Here is a 24,290-nt window from a genome sequence, read left to right as displayed (position 1 = left end):
GATCTCAACGCCACATGACCCCTGTGGGGGCAGGACAGGAAGAAGAGGAGGAGGTAGAGGAGGACATTGGTGCTCAGGAATTATTGAGTGAAATGGGTGGTTTTTCCACTCAGCGGACAGGAGTGGAGGAGCAGGAGCATCTGGTAGAGGAGGAGGAGGAGACAGAGGACCCAGACGCACCGTGGCAGTATGCTGTGGAGATGGAGGCAGGGAGTCCCTCGCATTCCTTGGCACAAATGGCCCATAGCATGCTCGGTTGCTTGCGTAGCGACAGCCGAATAATAACCATCAGACAGAGGGATGACTTTTGGCTGTCCACCTTGTTGGACCCTCGCTACCGTTCAAAAATTCTGAATTGTGTTTTTTCACTGTGGGCATTTTAACTGTTATACTGTATAACAGTTAAAATGCCCACAGTGAAAAAACACAATTCAGAATTACTGCTAGTTTACCTCAACAGTATAGTGTCCAGAAAATAGCACAAACATGGAAATTAGATAAATCAATGATTTAACGTGCCATAAAAAATTCCTGTAAATATAAGCAGCCCACATAATTTCTCAAGAAGCAAATTGACTAGTAGCCTTCAAAATTCCCTACTTTAATTATTAAATGTGTTTTCTGTTGGGAGGTAAGCTTGCTAAGTGCTGGGAGTAATTTAAAAAAACCTCCACAGCCCCTCTAATACTCGCCTGAGCACGATCTTGATCCAGCGCTGTGCACAGAGTCTTGGCTGTCCCGGGACTCCCTCTCCTCATTGGCTCAGATAGCAAAGGGAGCCATTAGCTCCCACTGCTGTCAATCATAGCCAGTGAGCCAATGAGGAGAGAGCAGGGGACAGGGCCGAGTCGCTGCTTTATGTATCTTATGGACACCTAAAGAAGGGCTTGGGAGTGAGCATGCACCAATGCCCCCATAGCAAGTGGCTTGCTATTGGAGGCACTGGTTAAGGGGGAGGAGCCAGGAGCACAAGTGGGAGACCCAAGAAGAAGAGGATTGGGGCATGTACAGTTGTGTCCAAAATTATTCAACCCCCACTGAAATTGAGTGTTTTGGCCAGTTTGACATTGCTTTTGATCATTCAGTCATCTTGCTTACATTTACATTAAAGAGGCACTTGTAGGTCAGACAAATATAACATAACAGTTATAATGAAATAACCACAAATGTCTTTTCTGTGCTCACAGCATTATCAGTTTTATTCAACCCCCAAGTGACATTCAATCTTAGTACTTAGTACAGCATCCTTTTACAGTTATAACAGCTTTTAAACGTGAAGCATAGCTTGACACAAGTGTCTTGCAGCGATCTACGGGTATCTTCGCCCATTCTTCATGGGCAAAGGCCTCCAGTTCAGTCACATTCTTAGGCTTGCGCACTGCAACTGCTTTCTTTAAGTCCCACCAGAGGTTCTCAATCGGATTTAAGTCTGGTGACTGCGATGGCCACTCCAAAATGTTCCAGCCTTTCCTCTGCAACCATGCTCTAGTGGACTTGGAGGTATGCTTGGGATCATTGTCCTGTTGAAAGGTCCAACGTCTCCCAAGCCTCAGGTGTGTGACGGACTGCATCACGTTTCCATCCAATATCTCCTGGTACTGAAGAGAATTCATGGTACCTTGCACACGCTGAAGCTTCCCTGTACCTGCAGAAGCAAAACAGCCCCAAAGCATGATTGACCCTCCACCATGCTTCACAGTAGGCAAGGTGTTCTTTTCATCATAGGCCTTGTTCTTCCTCCTCCAAACATAGCGTTGATCCATGGGCCCAAACAGTTCTAATTTTGTTTCATCAGTCCACAGAACACTATCCCACAACTTTTGTGGTTTGTCCACATGGCTTTTGGCATACTGCAGTCGACTCTTCTTATTCTTTGGAGACAGCAAGGGGGTACGCCTGGGAGTTCTGGCACGGAGGCCTTCATTACGCAGTGTGCGTCTTATTGTCTGGGCTGAAACTTCTGTACCCACATCTGACAAATCTTTTCTCAGTTCCTCAGCAGTCACACGGGGACTTCTCTCCACTCTACGCTTCAGGTAGCGCACAGCAGTCGAAGTCAGCATCTTCTTTCTGCCACGACCAGGTAGCGTTTCAACAGTGCCCTTTGCCTTGAATTTGCGAATGATGCTTCCTAAGGTGTCTCTTGGTATGTTTAACATCTTTGCAATCTTCTTATAGCCATTGCCCTTCCTGTGAAGAGAAATCACCTCTTCTCTTGTCTTCCTGGACCATTCTCTTGCCTTCACCATGTTTGTAACCACACCAGTAAATGTCTAGAAGGAGCTGAGTATCACAGTCATTTTAAAGCTGCCTAATTGGTGCTTATTATGCTTGATTGCTGCTCGGTGACATCCACAGGTGTTTTCAATACCTGATGGAAAGCACCTGTATGAACCTCTGTTCTTCAGAGTGGTAGTCTTTAAGGGGTTGAATAATTGTGGCAATGAAGAAACCACATAAGAACCATTTACTACTGTATTACATAAACAATTGATGTCATTTTAGTTGCATTTGGGTAGTTACAACGTCCTTGTAGGATTTGATTCTGAATACAATTCCAAATGTACACTATAGTCCCTAAACCCCTTTACAGCATTGGGGGTTGAATAATTTTGGACACAACTGTATATGCAAAACCTCTGCACAGAGCAGGTAAGTATATTTGTTATTAAAAAAAACAAGCCTTTAATAACACTTAAAAGTTAACCCTGTGGACAAGCTATTTACCATTAAGTATTTGCAGTAAATAATTTTTAAAACAAGCTCTCACTGACCTCTGTAGTTACAGGTAATGTGGAATTATGTACCGTCAAGGTTCACAACAGAGATTGCAAAGTCAAGTTTTTGTCAGTTTCTGAACAGTGGGCTGTTTTTTTTTTTAACAATAGAGGGCAAGCAGGCTGCAATTTCAGAGTCTCTGGTGAACTTTGAGGATGAATTTCTCCACAGTACCCGATATGTGCTTGCTGCCCCTGTGAGGTTGGTGTAGTAAGAATTTAAAGGAAGAATGGATAGTTTCTCTGGCCACCGCAGTGCACCACTCCACCCCAAGTTTTTCATCTTGGAGGAATTCACAGTTGGGTTGTTAAAAGGCAGGAAATTCCTGACTAGGGGTAGAATGCACTACGAAGTGAGGTTTACAGTGTATGTGAAGTGGCTGTCTGTGCAGCTAACGAACAGACCCCAGAGCTGATGGAGTTGTACATACCCCCTGAGTGAGGAGAAACTTACTATACTCTTTTGTAAACAAGTGAATGTGAGCACAAACACACTCTGAACTGTCACTTAGTGGGTGAACTGTTTTTTTTTTTTAATGACCCCCCCCCATACACACACAAACACACAAAGTGTTAGTGGTCTTCTAATATTGCTTTAGCACTTCGGGATCTCTTTCTGAACTATAATTGCAAGGGCTGTCTCTAAGGTGTGGCCTTAAGTAGGTAAATGATGCATTAATTTGTATTAGTATTATTATTATCCAGCTTTAGAAGCTGCCAATTGGCATTGCCTGTTGCTGTTGCATCTATTATCTACAATAAAATTCAGATCCTCTCTGTCATGGATTTTCCCTGCAAATGCCCTGCAAATTAAAGTGTTACTAAACCCAGGACCCTGCATTTACTATATCTGCTCTCCCACAGGTCACAGAACATGGAAGTGCAATAATTTTAGTAAATTTAAACTGCTAAATACCTTTTCTCATCAGCAGTTAGAGCAGTCTTGTGACTACTATCAGTGTCCAGCCACGCACATGCTAAAGCTTGTAGAAAGAGTTTTCATTTTGCACTAGGAGGATGCAGAACCCATGACCTCTGTTTGGACAGCATTGGCCCTGTGCTGCTCACATGCACTCTCCCAATGAAAAAAAACTCTCTAGCAATACACACCAAACTGACCATGTGTCCATATGATATGTCTTATCTGGAGATAAGAGGGGGACACTGGAAGAAGGGGAGGATCAGAGAAGTCAGGATCAAACAGCGTTTTTACACAATGATTAATGATTAGGTTCCACAGTGAGTATAACAAGCATGCTTTACTGCATATACAGACTGATTTTACCGTTTACTGGGTTTAGTAACACTTTAACATTCAAATCTAGGAATTTTCATCTTTCCACAATAAAACTCATTTGGCATTATCTCCCAATACCCGGATGTTTCTAGGCTAGCCTAATGCTATAGCACATTTTACATTATTTTATCACACTACATAGCTTGATTTATAACAAAAACATTTATATGAATTACCGATGACACTTAGCTGGACACAGCAGGATGCATCTGGACCAGGGGTACCAAAAGTAGGTGAACATGAAGCTGAGGAGGAGGGGGCTGTAACCCATCTTTTATCTTAGCCATAACACTTTTTCTACTCTAAGAAATTTTCTCCCCACTTTCCTTCTTGATTAAATTTTTAAAGTGTCACATCACAGGTCCCTGAAGGCTGCGGAACCATTCACAGAGTGCAGCGTGGCTCTCACATGTGCAACGGGAAGCTGTGTGTGAAGCCGCAGGGAGTCACATCCAGATTCCCTTAGTAGACATGACAGAGCCGGGGACCTGAAGACTGGCAAAGAACAAGCCCAGTGCTTGATCCATGGACAGGTAAGTGTTCTTTTTTAAAAAAAATCAGCAACTACAGTCTTTGTAGTTGCTGTTTTAATTTTTTGTTAAGACTGAAGTTCCTCTTTAATGTCAGGACCAGAAGTAAAAATAAATCTCCCCAACAGGGACACAAACTTGACAAACATTATAAGCCATTCCTATGCTTTTCTAGACCGAAACAATTTTGCTTGGAGTTGGGCTTTAACAATTTATACAGATAATTATTATAAAGGAATTGGAATTTGGTATGGTTTATGGTGCATTTTTTTTAGCATTTATACTACTTCTCAAGCTTGAAGGATCTAAAGAAAATCTGCTTCATTTTTAAATTGCTAAAACTTGTATACGGGATCATATTCTATTAGTATAAACCCATTAATTACAACAAATTGATAGGAAAGGGTCATTCTATGTTATTTTGTGTATATACAGTAGGTATCAGGGGCGGACTGACCATTCGAGCATTCAGGCACTGCTCGAGGGCCCGGGGTCAGTAGGGGGCCCCATGAAATTCCCCTGGTACCTTTTATATAGGCTTTTTTGGGTGTTTTTTGAGTGTGGGCAAGGACACAGGGGCCCGATGATGGACACAGTCCGCCGCTGGTAGGTATGTATATGTTTGAAAAACATGTATCTGAATGCATGACTAATGATAGGTATTGGTCAATTGCAGCATGAATTAATGGATAACCTTCATTTGATGGTTAGTATTCCAATATATGTATGACAAGAATTAACGTTATACTTAAAAATGTCTAAAAATAAATAATGATAAACTTTATATAAAGCATATATACAGTGTTCCTAGCTGATATTTGACACTGTTGATTGACTAAATTTTGTATGAGAAAGACATGGTAGTTTGTTTCACAGGGGAAAACTGTAATGTTATAAATTAATAGGCTCAGTTCACTAAGCTATAAAACAAGTGTTCTTTGTCATAACAATATTCAACTATGTGACTTTTATTTCCAGCTCTCACTATTTAAAAGATCATTATAGGTTATTATATCGAGCTCAATGTTGTGTGTTTGATTATGTGCACAGTATAACAATAATAATTTGAAGTAAAAGCATGATGCATCTGTTTACACTTCAGTAATGATTGCATGCTTTATATACTAAATGAAATACTGTATTTTTTGTTCTAGATATTACTGTGAAGAAGCACAAACCTCATAGTAAGCCCATATTCCAGGCTGCTTTGTATAGGGGCCAGCTGGTCCAGATCCCAAGGTAGGAGCACCAATGGCAGTGTCAAATTGGTTTCTCAGACGGAAAGTGCGTCCATAGGTTGGGAAGCCTACTATGAGTTTAGAAGCTGGTGCACCATGGTTCTTCCAGTAGTTCAAGGCATAATCCTTGAAAAGAAACGATTTATGTATAAATATTTGATAATATAGGGCAGGGGAGTTAATGTAGAAATGAATGAATGAATGAATGAATGAATAAGCAAGTGCAACATAGAGAGGTAGATTGGATAGAGAGAGAGGCAGATTTCTAGATAGATAGATGGATAGATGGATAGATAGATAGATAGATAGATAGATAAATAGATAGATAAATAGATGATAGATTGAAAAGCCAACATGTTCCATACTTTTAAATATATTCTACTCACAACATTCAAGCTATGTGGTCCAAACAGTGGGCTGTTCTCTCCAGTATATCCTTCCCAAGCACCATGCAGGTCATAGGTCATGACATGGATGTAATCCAAAGCTCTGTGTGGTTTGGAATAATAACAACATCGGTTTACTGACATGAAATAATGCAATTAGCAACCGTATGCTATATACAATATAATATCTAAACAATGTAAACAGTATTTAGCATAATCTTCTTACTTAGAGATTTGAGGTATCTCATAACTTGACAGAATTTTGCCTATACCAGAGGCAACGGCAGCAGTTATCATGAGTCTCTGTTTCTTGGCTTTTAAGGCTTCTGATTTAAAAGCTGCTTTGATTTCCTACAGAAACAATAATAATCATGTTAGTAAGGGATTTACCATTTATTCCTGCCCTCTTAGAAAGATCAGTGATGTGTTATAAAGCATGTACAGTAAGTTATGGTATTTGTTAGCAGTCAGCAGCTGGCATTTCAAATTTGTATAAGAATAAACTATTTCTGTAAATAATATTTTTAAAAAATCTGCATTAACTATCAAAAACCTATATTTTCAACAACTAATGTAAGGGATCTATGAATATTGGCATAAGGCCAATGTGTTGCCAATATTTAAAAAGGGGTCAGAATCTTTACCAAGTAATTATAGACCTGTTAGTTTAACTTCTGTAGTTGGGAAGATACTGGAGAGTTTAATAAAAGACTACATAGGTGAGTTCTTGCTGGAAAAAATATTTTAAGCAACAGACAGCATAGATTTATGAAAGACAGAAGTTGTCAGTGGTGTACCCCAAGGTTCAGTGTTGGGACCCTTACTTTTTAATATATTTATAAACAATATAGGGTCTGGGATTAAAAATTCCATTTCAGTCTTTGCAGATGACACCAAGCTGTGCAGTGGAATAACGTCCTTTCAGGATGTCTTCAATTTACAAGCCGACCTCAATGCACTGTTTAATTGGGCAACTATGTGGCAAATGAGGTTTAATGTTGATAAATGTAAGGTTATGCACTTGGGGGCTAAGAATATGCATGCATCATACATACTAGGGGGGGGTACAACTGGGGGAATCAATGGTGGAGAAGGATCTGGGGGTTCTGGTAGATCACAAGCTTAATAATGGCATGCAATGCCAAGCTGTGGTTTCTAAAGCGAACACAATCCTCTTGTATTAAAAGAGGTATAGACTGCTAAGAGAGATATATCATATTACCCCTGTACAAATCATTAGTAAGACCTCATCTGGAATATGTAGTTCGGTTTTGGGCACCATTTAACAAAAAAAACATTGGGGAACTGGAGAAATTACAGAGAAGGGTAACCAAACTGATAAGAGTCATGGAGGAGCTCAGCTATGAGGAAAGATTAGAGGAACTGAATTTATTCTCTCTTGAGAGGAGGAGATTAAGGGGGGATATGATCAACATGTATAAATACATCAGTGGTTCATATAGTGAACTCGGTGTAGAGTTATTCACCCTGAGGTCATCACAGAGGACAAGGGGGCGCTCTTTACGTCTGGAGGAAAAGAAATGTAATCTCCAAACATGGAAAGGTTTCTTCACAGTAAGAGCTGTGAAAATGTGGAATAGACTCCCTCAAGAGTTGGTTCTGTCCAGCTCAGTGGATTGCTTTAAAAAAGGCCCGGATTGTTTCTTAGATACACAGAATATAATCTGGATATTAACATTTATAGGTAAAGTTGATCCAGGGAATATCTGCTTGCTTCTTGGGGGATCAGGAAGGAATATTTTTCCCCGCAGGAGCAAATTGGTTCATGCTTTGCTGTGTTTTTTTTGCCTTCCTCTGGATCAACTGTGGGTATAGGATTATAAATTTTTATTTTTTTAATTGTTGAACTGGATGGACTTTTGTTTTCTTTCAGCCAGACTAACTATGTAATACTATGTAACAGTGAAAACTAAAAATAAATTATTATTTTGATACATTTTTACATTAAAAATGATAAATAAATGTAATATATTACAGTAAATACATATCTATGGGGTTTATTTACTAAAGGCAATTAGACTGTACACTTTGCAAAGTGCAATTGTACTCTGCAAGTGCAGTTGCTCCAGAGCTTAGTAAATGGGGTAAAGCTTCCCTTTGCCAAGAATACCCAATCACATGCAAGGAAAAAAAAAACCCAGAAATTTTCCTTACACATGATTGGATGATGGAAGTCTGCTCATTTACTAAGCTCTGGAGCTTGCAAAGTGCACAGTCTAATTGCCTTTAGTAAATCAACCTTTATGAGTCAAAACAATGCACCTTCTCTGGAAATATAAAATTTATATTCTTTTAAAACCTGACTTCTAGTCTGGATATTGTATAATGTGTGCTGTATAACTTCAATATGTACATATAGTACATGTGATGTATTCTAGACTCCTGACTTTTACCAGGCTACCTGCAGCAGAAGAGTAAATAGATGTCTGTCTTGTGGAGGGCTACCTCGGGCCCCAGGGTATTCCCAATCTATATCCAGGCCATCAAAGTCATACTTTCGCAGGAACTCAATCACAGACTTAATAAATGTTTCACGGTTCTTGAATGTTGAGACCATGGCAGTAAAACTGTGCAGTGAGAAAGGACAGCAAGTCTTGTAATCCCAAGTTATATTACAATCAGTGTGAGCATATATTTTGCATTATTTTTATTCAAAGGGCAAGACTAACAAAAATAGTCCAGATTTTGGTAAATGTTGCAAAGTTAAACCGTCTAACAGTATTTATTTCTGATGTAATCCAGAGTGAAAACATCAATGCTTGAGTTCTGCACGTCTACTGCAGCATTTATCATGAGTAGAAAGGTCCTCTTTTCCATCTGGATTTTATTTTTCTGTTATAGTAAATGCAGCAGAATTATTGGCAGTACCCTAAGGTAAGTGAAAACAACCAAAACTTCCAGGTATGTAGGAAGAGAACCAGAATTAATAGTCAAAGATTCCCCTCGCTGGTAACCGCAAGAACTCTAAGAAGCCATCAGGTTACTCCATCAACCATATTCTGTGTGAAAAAAAATAAGTTTCACTGGCCCTCTATTAATCTGTACTTACGGTGCAGTTCCAAAGTTCCATCCACCAACTGATATTAAAGTTTTCAAATTTTTGTTCCTAAGAAAATAAATTAATGACTGTTTAAGTGCTAAATCTACATTGGTATAATATTTGAATGCAATATTTACATTTTAAATATGCAATAAATACATAAAGAGTGTAACTAAAATGATCTAATGAATCAGGGGGAAAAGCAACCATTTTAATGAAAAACAAAGACAGTCTGTTTACTTGGTAGGCACATTGGCATGTTAACATTTGTTTGACTATTAGCATCAGAATTATACTGTATGTCTATAAATAGTGCTGTGACAAATATTAGGCTCAATGACCCTATTTATAAGCTTATAAAGCCTAGTATTTGTTACGGCATAGCTCTGATTTGCAGTGCATTTGAACATTACTGGGTGGCTTTTGCTGCTAATAATGCCCAAATACATTTTCTTCACAGTCTGCAGCTGACCCCATAAGTTTCCTGGCTTTTGCTCCCATCACCGGTTTTGAATCAACTTCCGTAATTACCGGTATGTTCATTATCTGTTTTTATATTACTGTAAATTGTAGTGAGTTGATTTTTATGCTGTGTGTGTTGGGAGTTGAAGGTAGCTGAACAAAATAGATGAAAAATTAAATTCGACCCTGAAACAGCTTCAACGGGTTACTGGTTTTACACATTTTAGCCTTATTTGGCGTAATGATAATTACCCAGAGTTGGCTAAGTTACAACATGCCTCAAGATGGTGTGGACTAGGTGTCACTAATCTGCGCTACATCTTTACTAATGGCATTCTCCACACTTTTGAGGAATTACAGGAGATGTTTTCATTGCCAATGTCTGTTTACTTCTATTATATTCAACTGCTGTAGTGACGCAAGGTGCTTCTGCAGTATGGCGCTAATCCTCCACTCTAGTGTTTAACATGATGCCCAATGCAGTCTCTACTAAAGGTTTCATATCCTGTTGCTACGCCATGCTGCAGTTGGACTTTCTAAATTTGTTTCCCTTGACGGTGGAGAGGTGATGGAGATGGACCCTTTTATAGAGGACCAGTGGGAGGAAGCTCTTCAAGCAGTGCCACCGTGTTCTCTTAATATAACACAAAGGCTTATGCAATTGTACATACTTCATAGGGCAAACTACACTAGGCTGTGCAGGTTGGGCCTCTTAACTGACCCTACTTGTAGTAAATGTTGACAGGACCACAATGACCTAATTCACTTACTGTGGCAGTGCCCTAAACTGCACATATACTTTGCAGGGGTAGTGAATACAGTCAATGCTATTTTTCAAATCTCAATTCACTCAACCCTAAACCATGCCTACCAGGCATACTAGATGACTTCCAGTTACCAGCTCAGAGTCATTTTATGACATTGGAAATCACTTGATCCCCCTTCCCATAAAGAATGGTTACAATACATGGGAGAAACTCTCAGGATGGAGAAGTGCATACTGTATACCAACACAGGGGATGCCCTCATAAAAATTATATCCTTTGAGGCCTATGGTTGGATAACCTGAGCTTAAGCCCGCTAGACCTATTAATATTATTATATAGGATTTACTGTATATAGGAGATAATACAGCAATGATACAGTTCAATACAAGAGGGTTGGGAGGGCCCTGCTCCTTGTAGCTTACAATCTAAGAGGGAAGGGCTGGTGCTACAAAAGGTAATAGCTGTGGGGGATGAACTGAGAGGAGGAATAGAAGATTCCATTATTAGCTGAAGGTGGGATAGGATTCCTAAAGAGATAGTTTTTTAGAGATCACCTAAAAGTGGGCAGAGTAGGCGATAGACAGATAGATTGGGGTAGAGAGTTCCAGAGGATGATGGAGGCTCTGGAGAAGTCCCGGAGAAGAGCATGAGAGGAGGAGACAAGGGAGCTAGAGAGCACGAGGTTGTGGGAGGAGGGGAGAGGGCAGTTTGGATGATATTTGGAGACAAGATTGGTGATGTAATTTCGGGCAGAGTTAAAAATGGCTTTATACGTTATTGTTAATGTTTTGAATTTTATTCATTGGGCAATGGGAAGCCAGTAGAGGGATTGGCAGAGAGGGATGGCAGATATTGAACGGTTAGTAAGGTGGATGAGTCTGGCAGCAGCATTCATGATAGACTGAAGAGGGGATAGCCTGCAATTAGGTAGGCCAATGAGGAAGGAGTTACAATAGTCAAGGCGAGAGATAACAAGGGAGTGAATAAGTTGCTTAGTGGTTTCAGAGGTTAAGAACGGGTGTATCTTTGAGATGTTGGAACTAGTCATGAATAGGCTCCTGACGGGTTAATGTAAGCGCATTTACGCCTGTGGCTAGAAAATTGAGGAAGTTACCTATGTTGTATACTGTTTTTCATTTACTGTGACGCTAATATGCTTTCTGATTTAATTGCTCATCTCTGTTGTGATAAGCCAAGTCTGTATCATTGCCTGATCGTGATTATGTACTTGGAACTGTTAATTTTGGCTGTGAAAGCTGATCTGCTCTGGAACCACTGTATTTCTTATTTTCTTTTTCAATAAAGCCTTTCTTGAGTTAAAAAAAATTTGGCCCTGGCTCTATTAAACAAAACAGATTGGTGAACTAAAGAAAAAGAGAGGAAAAACCTCTGCTGCTAGCAACCAATCAATCACATGAGTAGCCACAATGAGCAGCTCAGTACAAATCAATGAAATTGAACCCATGACAACACTGCATAAAATTGCTGCATACATTTAATGTGTTCCTTAAGAGAAAACTGATTCTTTTACACACTTACTGCTTCTTTAGGTCTTGTAAAGCTTTATATTGATCCATGTCATTCCATTCCAAAGTGGTGATTTCATTTTTGGACATTCCAGCAAAGGCATAGATAAGGTGAGTACAGAGGCATGGGTCAATATTATCAGTCTTAAAACTTCCAAGTCCGGGTCTGTACTGTGCTGAGCTGCTGAAGTAACATGTTAACTCATAGGCAGAACCTGTGTTTTGAAAAAGAGAAAGCAAGGTTATGATTAGCTTCTGCTCCCCCCACCCCAGTCTTCTGAAAAAATGACCTGTTACCAAAAGCTTCTTAAGCCCAAATCAGTTTTTGGGATTTTGGAACACCACATATCACCATGTATAATACCTTAGTGGTACACATAGTGAACTTGGCGTGGAGTTATTCACTTTAAGATCATTACAAAGGACATTTCCACAGATGGAAAGGCTTCTTCATAAGAGATGTGAACTCCCTCAAGAGATAGCTCTGGCCAGCTCAGTAGATTGTTTTAAAAAAGAGCTGGAGTCATTCCTACATGCACAAAATATAACTGGATACTAACATTTATAAGGAATAGCACCAACAATTGTTGATCCAGGGACTATCCCATTCTCTTCCAGGGGGATTAGAAGGGAATTTATGTTTCCATGCTGAAGCAAATTGGACTATGTTTTATAGGATTTTATGACTTCTTCTGGATCAACTGTGGATATAGGATTCTGTATATAGAGGTATTCTATTTCTTTTTCTTTCTATTGGCTAAACTACGTTGTAGACATACTGCGTTTTTTTCAACCAGACTAACTATGTAACTATGAAATACTTCTAAAAGCATCTCTGATCAGTGGCGTCGCTATGGGGGTGCCGGGGGTGCAGACTGCACCAGGATAACACCAGCCAGAGGGGTGACAGTAGGGTTGCCACCTGTCCAGGACTCACCTGCACAGTCCAGGTTTTGAATCCTGTGTCTGGGTTTCAGTCCACCTGAGACCCACAGCACCAATCCTCCTCTCCCCATCTCCCTTCCCATCTGCTTTTAATTATATTGGTGTTGGGGGTGGGGGGTGCTTTAACTCACTGTTCATGCTTAGCAGAATCTTTAACTCCACTCTGGATCCTCCAACCTTCTCCTTGCACAGAGCGTGGAATCAGATCAACTGTTTTGGTATTGTGAGGGAAGGGAGAGTGGTTTCAGCAGCGTGGAGAACAGAGCAAGCATTGGATGCAACAGTGATAGGTACGTCCAGAGCTCCATCACAGCCATCTCAACTGTGCAGATATCTTCTTTCTCTTCTGCCACAGCAAGTCGCCCCTCTGCCCTTGACCCTCTTATCACCCCCCCTGCAGTCCTCCTAGCTGGGGGTCTTCTTTAACTGGAGGTGGGTTCCTATGTTCCTGGTTGGGGGTCCCCTCTTATCACCCCCTGCACTCCTCTTAGCTAGGGGTCTTCTTTAACTGGAGGGGGTTCTTATGTTCCTGGATGGGGGGTCCCTTCCTATCCCTCCCCTTCAGTCCTCTCAGCTGGGAGTCTACTTTAACTGGAGGGGGTTCCTATGTCCGTGAATGGGGTCTCTTCTTATCTGCCCCTCTGCAGTCCTCCTAGCTGGGTGTCCTCTTTAACTGGAGGTGGGTTCCTATGTTCCTGGATGGGGAAGGGCCCTCTTATTACCCCCCTGCAGTCCTCCTAGCTGGGGGTCTTCTTCAGCTGGAAGGGGAGGGCGGGAGTTCCTGTATTCCAGGATGTTGGGGTCTCCTCTTATCACCCCCCTGAAGTCCTCCTAGCTTCATTTACAGGGGCCGGTTTGGGGTGCACATCGTGACCATGCGCTAACGGCCCACAACTAGCCTTCCCAGCACCCTGTAGGGCACTGTGGAAGGCTAGACAGGAAAGAGCCTGATGCGCTAGCCTGCCCAGTGTCTATGTTATTTGGGAAAAAAATTATTGGGGAGGAAGTGACACCATGTTTTACCATACCAGGCGACACCAACCCACTGTCTCTGATACTTTATCAGCCTTGTCTAACAAGAACAACATTTGGGGTATAGGGCTGGGTAGGATTTGGAAAACATGTTAGCCTAATTCATTATGCTATGAGTTGTAGGTATGGATTGAAAGTATATAAATGAAAACCCACACTGTTTATGCCAGTACCTTCATTTGGGTATCCAAAAAATTAAAGGCTCTAGGACCACTGTCAGCAATGGAATCCTCAACTGAGAAACAAGAAATCAAAGCCTTCAAAAATCCTTCAAAGCAAATTCTCAAATAAAGGATTCAGTTGCCGGCAGCACTTCTACAGGGTTTAATATATTGGACATTGGGATTCCTAGATCTAAGGTACTGATGGAAATAGCATGCATACTAATTTACATATGTTGAATCAATGGCCTGCAGCAGCCTAGACATCTCTCAGTTAATATCCCACATTACCTCTGAAAATGGATTGTACAATCTTTGCCTTTGATGACTATATTAGATTAATAAGAGTAAAGGGGATTACAAGGAGTGACCATGTAAATTAACTGAAGCACAACAGACCAAGCAGTATATTAAATTGGATAGCATACTGGATGGAAGAAACAAAGCAACCTGAATAATAAACACATAACAAAGACAAGACTCAAGCTAGGCAAGTTTGCAAGCTAACATGGCACATAATACAAGGCACATAATACAAGACAATGATACAAGGTAGTAAGGTATCAACATGTGTGAGGTTACAGGGCAGATATATACAAGATGTAAGATAATAAGATATTGAGATACAAGATAAGAAAAAAAGGCATTGATATACATGGTACATGATAACAAACCAGAAGATACAATATGCCAAGCAAAAACTGGCAAGATAAAGGCTGGAATAGCAAAAGCATGGCATTAAATTTGATATGATATCTATCATGCATCAGACTAAAGTCAAAAGGTAAGTCAGTGCAAACAATGCACATACAGTCAGGTCCATAAATATTGGGACATCAACACAATTCTAACATTTTTGGCTTTATACACCACCAAAATGGATTTGAAATGAAATGAACAAGATGTGCTTTAACTGCAGACTGTCAGCTTTAATTTGAGGGTATTTACATCCAAATCAGGTGAACGGTGTAGGAATTACAACAGTTTGCATATGTGCCTCCCACTTGTTAAGGGACCAAAAGTAATGGGACAGAATAATAATCATAAATCAAACTTTCACTTTTTAATACTTGGTTGCAAATCCTTTGCAGTCAATTACAGCCTGAAGTCTGGAATGCATAGACATCACCAGACGCTGGGTTTCATCCCTGGTGATGCTCTGCCAGGCCTCTACTGCAACTGTCTTCAGTTCCTGCTTGTTTTTGGAGCATTTTCCCTTCAGTTTTGTCTTCAGCAAGTGAAATGCATGCTCAATCGGATTCAGGGCAGGTGATTGACTTGGCCATTGCATAACATTCCACTTCTTTCCCTTAAAAAAACTCTTTGGTTGCTTTTGCAGTATGCTTTGGGTCATTGTCCATCTGCACTGTGAAGCGGCGTCCAATGAGTTCTGAAGCATTTGGCTGAATATGAGCAGATAATATTGCCCGAAACACTTCAGAATTCATCCTGCTGCTTTTGTCAGCAGTCACATGATCAATAAATACAAAAGAACCAGTTCCATTGGCAGCCATACATGCCCACGCCATGACACTACCACCACCATGCTTCACTGATGAGGTGGTATGCTTAGGATCATGAGCAGTTCCTTTCCTTCTCCATACTCTTCTCTTCCCATCACTCTGGTACAAGTTGATCTTGGTCTCATCTGTCCATAGGATGTTGTTCCAGAACTGTGAAGGCTATTTTAGATGTCGTTTGGCAAACTCTAATCTGGCCTTCCTGTTTTTGAGGCTCACTAATGGTTTACATCTTGTGGTGAACCCTCTGTATTCACTCTGGTGAAGTCTTCTTTTGATTGTTGACTTTGACACACATACACCTACCTCCTGGAGAGGGTTCTTGATTTGGCCAACTGTTGTGAAGGGTGTTTTCTTCACCAGGAAAAGAATTCTTCGGTTATCCACCACAGTTGTTTTCCGTGGTCTTCCGGGTCTTTTGGTGTTGCTGAGCTCACCGGTGCGTTCCTTCTTTTTAAGAATGTTCCAAACAGTTGTTTTGGCCACGCCTAATGTTTTTGCTATCTCTCTGATGGGTTTGTTTTGTTTTTTCAGCCTAATGATGGCTTGCTTCACTGATAGTGACAACTCTTTGGATCTCATCTTGAGAGTTGACAGCAACAGATTCCAAATGCAAATAGCACACTTGAAATGAACTCTGGACCTTTTATCAGCTCATTGTACTTGGGATAATGAGGGAATAACACACACCTGGCCATGGAACAGCTGAGAAGCCAATTGTCCCATTAGTTTTGGTCCCTTAACAAGTGGGAGGCACATATGCAAACTGTTGTAATTCCTACACCGTTCACCTGATTTGGATGTAAATACCCTCAAATTAAAGCTGACAGTCTGCAGTTAAAGCACATCTTGTTTCATTTCAAATCCATTGTGGTGGTGTATAGAGCTAAAAATGTTAGAATTGTGTTGATGTCCCAATATTTATGGACCTGACTGTATATACATATATGAATGGGCTCATTATAAAGGAGACATAGGGTAGGGCAAGGCTAGATGAGATGTGAGGCAGAGCAGGATAGAACCCCAATCAAAGAACATGAGACATGTATGAAGAGTTTGTAGAAAGGAAAGTACCACAAGTGGGAAAGCTGCACTGAGAAACAGGAGTCTTGAAACTGGATGCTGACATACAGGAACATAACTTATTTAGCAAGCTTAACGTGTTATTTTATACATAAAGAAAATACATCTTTTTTAAAATATATTATATAGTAATTATGTTCATTACAAAACAAGGATGGATTAGCACTCCTATTGGGTTTCATTATTTACGGGACTTTGTTAGCACAATTTCTCCTCACTGAGGCTTGTTTCATACTGCTGCAACCCCAAAGTCATGCAATTTCCAGTGCAGCTTTGCATTGCGACGTGCTTGCAACTTGACGTGACTTCATTGTGACATTGGTTAATCATAACAATATATAGCGTGACACATATTATTTAACTTACAAATCCTCTCTAGTTGCAGCCAAAGTCACAAAGATAAGACAAAGAAATGACTTCCTTGCTACTTTTGTGATGTTATCATTGCAATATATGGTACTCATGTCACAAGGAAGATGCAAAAAGTAGTGCAGGAACTATTTCTTTTGTCAACTTGAGTTGCAGCAATTAGGATGGCACCCATTGAAATTTATGTGTTTTGACTTGTCATTCGACTTTCTGTGTCAGACGTCACAGCAAGTTGCATGAGCAATGTGAACCAAGGGGGCTTACTGTTATGGTGACTACAGTTTCACCAGGCATGAAATCATGTTATTATATAGGCCTTGAAAAAGTATTAATACCCCTTGAAAGTTTCCACATTTTGGCATGTTACAACCAAAAATGTAAATGTATTTTATATGATAGACCAACACAAACTGGCACATAATTGTGAAGTTGAGGGAAAATGATAAATGATTTTCAAAATTTTTACAAATAAATATCTGATAAGTGTGGTGTGCATTTGTATTCAGCCCCTTTTACCCTGATACCCCTAACTAAAATCTAGTGGAACCAACTGCCTTCAGAAGTCACCTAATTAGTAAATAGAGTCCACCTGTGTGTTATTTAATCTCAGTATAAATACAGATGTTCTGTGAAACCCTCAGAGGTTTGTTAGAGAACATTAGTAAACAAACAGCATCATGAAGGCCAAGAAACACATCAGACAGGTCAGGGATAAAGTTGTGGAGAAGTTTAAAGCAGGGTTAGGTTATAAAAAAAATCCCAAGCTTTGAACATCTCACGGAGCACTGTTCAATCCATCATCTGAAAATGGAAAGAGTATGGCACAACTGTAAACCTACCAAGACATGGCCGTCCACCTAAACTGACAGACCGGGCAAGGAGAACATTAATCAGAGAAGCAGCCAAGAGGCCCATGGTAACTCTGGAGGAGCTGCAGAGATCCACAGCTCAGGTGGGAGAATCTGTCCACAGGACAACTATTAGTCGTGCACTCCACAAATCTGGCCTTTATGGAAGAGTGGCAAGAAGGAAGCCGTTGTTGAAAGAAAGCCATAAGATGTCCTGTTTGCAGTTTGCGAGAAGCCATGTAGGGGACACAACAAACATGTGGAAGAAGGTGGTGTGGTCAGATGAGACCAAAACTGAACTTTTTGACCTAAAAGCAAAACGATATGTGTGGCAGAAAACTAACACTGCACATCACCCTCAACACACCATCCCTACCATGAAACATGGTAGTGGCAGCATCATGTTGTGGGGATGCTTTTCTTCAGCAGGGACAGGGAAGCTGGTCAGAGTTGATGGAAAGATGGATTGAGCCAAATACAAGGCAATCTTAGAAGAAAACCTGTTAGAGTCTGCAAAAGACTTGAGACTGGGGTGTTGGTTCACCTTCCAGCAGAACAATGACCCTAAACATACAGCCTGAGCTACAATGGAATGGTTTAGATCAAAACATATTCATGTGTTAGAATGGCAAAATCCAGACCAAAATCCAATTGAGAATCTGTGGCAAGACTTGAAGATTGCTGTTCACAGATGCTCTCCATCCAATCTGACAGAGCTTGAGCTATTTTGCAAAGAGGAATGGGCATAAATGTCACTCTCTAGATGTGCAAAGCTGGTAGAAACATCCCCAAAAGACTTGCAGCTGTAATTGCAGTGAAAGGTGGTTCTACAAAGTATTGAGTCAGTGGGGCTGAATACAAATGCACGTCACACTTTTCACATATTTATTTGTAAAACATTTTGGAAGCCATTTATAGTTTTCCTTCCACTTCACAATTATGTGCCACTTTGTGTTGGTCTATCACATAAAATCCCAATAAAATACATTTATGTTTTTGATTGTAACTTGACAAAATATGGAAAATTTCAAGGGGGATAAATACTTTTTCAAGGCACTGTGTGTATACATATATATACATCATATTGCCAAAAGTATTGGGATGCCTGCCTTTACATGAACATGAACTTTAATGACATCCCAGTCTTAGTCTGTACGGTTCACTATTGAGTTGGCCCACCCTTAGCAGCTATAACAGCTCCAACTCCTCTGGGTAGGCTGTCCACAAGTTTTAGGAGTGTGTCTATGGGAATGTTTGGCCATTCTTTCAAAAGCACATTTGTGAGATCAGGCACTGCTGTCAGATGAGAAGGCCTGGCTCGCAGTGTCCACTCTAATTCATCCCCTAGGTGTTCTACTGGGTTGTGCAGGCCAGTCAAGTTCCTCCACCCCAAACTCGCTCATCCATTTCTTTATGGGCCTTGCTTTGAGCACTGGTGCATAGTCATGTTGGAACAGGAAGGGGTCATCCCTAAACTGTTCCCACAAAGTTGGGAGAATGAAGCTTCCATGAAGCTCTCTACACACTGTTGTTATGCTATTCTGAAGGTCACATGACGTTTGGAGGTCTTTAGCTACTGACTCTGCAGACAGTTTGCAACTTCTGCGCACTGTGCTTTTCAGCATGCGCTGACCCGCTTTGTCATTTTACGTGGCCTACCACTTCTTGGCTAAGTTTCTGTTGTTCCCAGTTGCTTCCACTTTGTTATATTACCACTAAGAGTTGACTGTGGAATTATAGCAGCAAGGAAATGTCACGGATGGACTTGCACAGGTGGCAACCTATCACGGTACCATGGTTGAATTCACTGAGTTCCTGAGAGAGGCCCATTCTTTCACAAATGTTTGTAGAAAGTTTGCAGTCTGCATGCCTAGGTGCTTTATTTTATATACCTGTGGCCATGGGGGTGATTGGAACACCTAAATCCAATGATTTGGATGGGTGTCCCAATACCCAATACTTTTGGCAATGTAGTGTGTATAGGGTGGCGGTGGACGTGGTATACTTAGTTTTTGTAAAAGCATTTGACAAAGTTCCCCACACTAACGTGTAAGGTAAAGTCTACGGGCTTGGAAAAATCCGTATGTAAATGGATAGAAAATTGGCTAAAATATCGTATTCAAAAAGTAGTGGTTAATGATTCATAATCTGAATGGTCTAGGGTTGTCATTGGTGTACCCCAAGGTCCAGTGTTGGGACCCTTACTTTTTAATAAATTTAATAAAAACGATATAGGGTCTGGGATTAAAAATACCATTTCAGTCTTTGCAGATGACACCAAGCTGTGCAGTCGAAAAACGTCCTTACAGGATGTCTCCAATTTACAAGCCAACCTCAATGCACTGTTTAATTGGGCAACTATGTGGCAAATGAGGTTTAATGTTGATAAATGTAAGGTTATGTACTTGGGGGCTAAGAATATGCATGCATCATACATACTGGGGGGATACAATTGGGGAAATCAATGGTGGAGAAGGATCTGGGAGTTCTGGTAGGTCACAAGCTTAATAATGGCATGCAATGCCAAGCTGCAGTTTCTAAAGTGAGCAAAATCCTCTCTTGTATTAAAAGAGGTATAGACTCCAGAGAGAGAGATATCATATTACCCCTGTAAAAATCATTAGAAAGACCTGATCTGGAATATGTACTTCACCAATGGTCATCACATAGGACAAGGGGGCACTCTCTACATCTGGAGGAAAAGAAATTTAATCTCCAAATACAGAAAGGTTTCTTCACAGTGAGAGCTGTGAAAATGTGAAATAGACTCCCTCAAGATTTGGTTCTGGCCAGCTCCGTGGATTGCTTCAAAAAGGGCCTGGATTATTTCCTAGATGCACAGAATATAACTGGACAATAACATTTATAGGTAAAGTTGATCCAGGGAATATCTGATTGCCTCTCGGGGGATCAGGAAGGAATTTTTTTTCTTGCAGGAGCAAATTGAATCATGTTTGCTGGGTTTTTTTTTTGCCTTCCTCTGGATCAACTGTGAGTATAGGATTATAACTGAACTGGATAGACTTTTGTCTTTTTTTCAGCCAGACTAACTATGTAACTATATATCTGATCATAAACGAAGTTTAATTTGCAACTTACCTAGCTGCACGCTAAGCACCAAGGCAAACCCTAAAGAAAGAAAAAATATTATTTAAAATTTATATACAGTAAAGCTTAATGCTAATTCACTTATAGTTATTTCAGGATATTAGGATTATTTGTTATAGCCATTAAAGTGTTACTAAACCCAGTACCCTGCATTCACTATATCTCATCTCCCACAGTACACCGAACCTGGAAATGCAATTATTTTAGTAAATACAAACTGCACAATACCTTTTCTCAACAGCAGTTAGAGCAGTCTTGTTGCTTCTAACAATGTCCAGCAGAGCACTGGTTAAAGCTCGTAGGTAGTTTTCATTCTCTCACTGTCTTGTGAGACTGCAGGATCCCTGACCCTCTGTCTGGACAGTGCTTATTGGCCCTGTGCTGATCACGTGCGCTGTCCCAAGATAAAAAAATCCTCTCTAGCAATACACACCAAACTAAGCATATGCAGCTTGCCCCCAAGGTTCTGTTCTATCAGCAGATGGATTGGAGACAGTAGAAGAAGGGGAGGATCAGAGAAGGCAGGATCAAACATGCTTTTTTACACAGAGAAAGGCTGTGCCCGAAATGCATCCATTTTATGGATTTTACATCTTCTACTGTGTGCTAATAAAGATATTACGATGAAGAAATGAGTTGCCAACAACATTGCTACATGTCTTGGATTCAAAAATCAGCCTGAGCACCAACACCTCACTCATATCTTTCTGATTAGCAGTAGAGCTTGGGAGAGTTGTTTTTGCATTCTTTTTACACAATGCGGAGGATTAACCTCTTAGGTTTCACAGTGAATATAACATGCATTGCTTTACTGCATATACAGACTGATTTTACAGTTGTGGGTTTAGTAACACTTTAAAGCAGAACAAAAGTTACAAAGAAAACATTGCAAAAATTGCAAGTGGGTAGGTTTTTTTGGCAGAAGAGATTCTCTATGTTTCTCTACTGCAATGAAACTTCTTTCCCTAACTGCTAGCCTTGTTTTATTCTAATATTGTACTGACAATGGCACATGTGCAGTGGCAGCCTAGTGTACAATCCTAGCATCTGTAAGGGCCAGGTGCCAGAATGTAGCTGGACAGTAAGGAGGACAAAAGATCCCCGGCCTGAAAGAAGAATTAAAGAGTATGGCGACAGTGGCAACAAGTGGATGCACAGATCCCTGAAGGAGAGCACTTTAGGATCTAAGTATATTATTATGTGAAAGTATGCTGTGCATACTTGCACATTAGAGCTTTGGGAGATAAAAATAACTACAATTCTGCTATAAAAAGCAATAATGGCTACTAACAGAATTAATTTCAGCCATCACCTTTCATCAGCTTAGACCAGTCAGGATAAAGAAAGATAACTGGTGATTGTTTTTCTTTGGGTTACTACACTATAGGGTAGATTTACTAAAACTGGAACATTCACAATCTGGTGCAGCTGTGCTTGGTAGCCAATCACCTTCTAACTTCAGCTTGTTCAATTAGGCTTTGACAGTAAGACCTGGAAGCTGATTGGTTTCTATGCAGAGCTGCACCAGACATTGCACGCTCCAGCTTTAGTAAGTAACCCCCTATGTGTGGTAAAAAAACTAACACTGAACAGCACCCTGAACACACCATCCCCACCGTGAAATATGGTGGTAGTAGAATCATGGTATTGGAATGCTTTTCTTCAGCAGGGGCAGGGACTGTTTCACCAAATCTCCCCCTATGCCTTAATAAATGTTTGTATATTTTTTTAGGAATTTGATCATTTCTATTTCACTTAGAGCAAGTCTTTGCAAACACCTAGTTACTACACTGAAAATGTTTTTATAATAGTACTAAAACTATTGCTGTCCAGTATTCCTGTGCAGTAGTCCACACCACTGTGTCAAGAAATTACTCCAGTATACACTTACCGGCAAGGAGTATGAGCCTGGCCATTTTCGCACTCAAAGAAAGGCTAGTGCCTTTTTATACTTCATACATGCCATGATGAAGTCACATAAAGGATTTCTTCTCAGGGGGCAGAGGAGGGATAAATGATTTAATTTTATCTGATAATACCTTACTATTGTTTAGCCAAAGCTGATAAGATCTGTTTAAAATTTACCGTGAAGTGCAGCCAATAATAATATTAACCTATGAAATAGTAATAGGCAAACAAAATGAAATAAAAAAGTCAAGGAGATCTAATGCAATCAAAGTCACAAAGATAATAAACACGTGTAGTGGATTTATAAATGTGATATGAGAAATTAAAGATATGGAAGAGTGAATGCAACACTGAAGGAAACTGCCAACCTTGAGAGGTTGGCTTGTTCTTACTCAGCAATCAGGGAATGGGTTTAATGTAGAGGGTGTAGGGGTTAAACAGGATAGGACTTTTTATTGGCTGATTTGGTACCAACGCATTTGCACAAAGCCAGCCATGGTTGCTGTATTTAAAGATGCAGATCAGCCCCTCCTCACTTCTATCCACTGCCTTCTAGAAACTTCTCAATTTTTTATACTGAGAATCCTACTGCCCACTAAGGGGGTTTTCAGAAGATTGAAGATTTGGGGATGATAATCCTGGATGAATTGAAACACGAAGGAGCGTATTAATAGGGGAATTCAATCCTCTCGTGTTTCAAGAGACCATAGTACAGAAGGATATTGTAGAAATTGGGTTTGTAATAAATATAGGGGGAGCTTAAGGTACGGTTTAGTGAGGATATAGTTTGTGAACTGATTTTTTCTAAACCTGTAAATGGTGGGGTTTCTAGGATACAAATGTAGCACCTTGGGGTGGCTGTTGAATATGGGTCCCCCTATAGCCCTGTACAGCCAGTCAATGAGCGTTCTCTACAGAGTGGTCGTCCACAGACAAGAAAACAGGCCTTGAGCATTGGTTTTGTTTTTTATTTAGGAAATTTGAACTTGGGTAGGGAATAGGGGTGTATAGGATGCCCAATGGACCGAACTTCGAGGACAACTTACTGACTATATACAGCTTCGCCTTTAAGGGTTCGACAGTATGAATGGAGTGCCAGCCAGCACCTCCAAAAAACAAAGTCTCTTTCTAATCCTGAGCAGAGGACCTGAATCCTGTTCCCTTATGTAAGGTGGACAGTCACTAGCAGGGGAGGACAATCTGGTTTCCCACCAAAGTGCTCCTTCCACAATCCGCCCAGAGTTTGCAGGTGTACTCACTCAGGGTGCTCTC

General features: G+C 40.5%; 1 protein-coding gene across 1 annotated transcript in view; it reads right to left on the bottom strand.

Moving 5' to 3' along the window:
• LOC149459394 (uncharacterized) overlaps positions 1-23,026 on the bottom strand; it is a 51,967-nt gene extending 28,941 nt beyond the window's left edge. The window contains 8 exon segments of the mRNA XM_089681112.1: positions 5,783-5,968; positions 6,229-6,331; positions 6,455-6,579; positions 8,651-8,816; positions 9,299-9,355; positions 12,058-12,259; positions 21,102-21,131; positions 23,002-23,026. Coding sequence (XP_089537238.1) covers positions 5,783-5,968; positions 6,229-6,331; positions 6,455-6,579; positions 8,651-8,816; positions 9,299-9,355; positions 12,058-12,259; positions 21,102-21,131; positions 23,002-23,026 — 894 coding nt within the window.
• Between the last annotated feature and the right edge of the window lie 1,264 nt (positions 23,027-24,290).

The sequence above is a fragment of the Staurois parvus genome, unplaced genomic scaffold, assembly GCF_062004578.1.
Source record: "Staurois parvus isolate SC_StPar_1 unplaced genomic scaffold, SC_StPar_1.0 ptg000261l, whole genome shotgun sequence".
In the NCBI taxonomy this organism is placed as follows: Eukaryota; Metazoa; Chordata; class Amphibia; order Anura; family Ranidae; genus Staurois; species Staurois parvus.
This window is presented reverse-complemented; position numbering and strand designations above follow the sequence as displayed.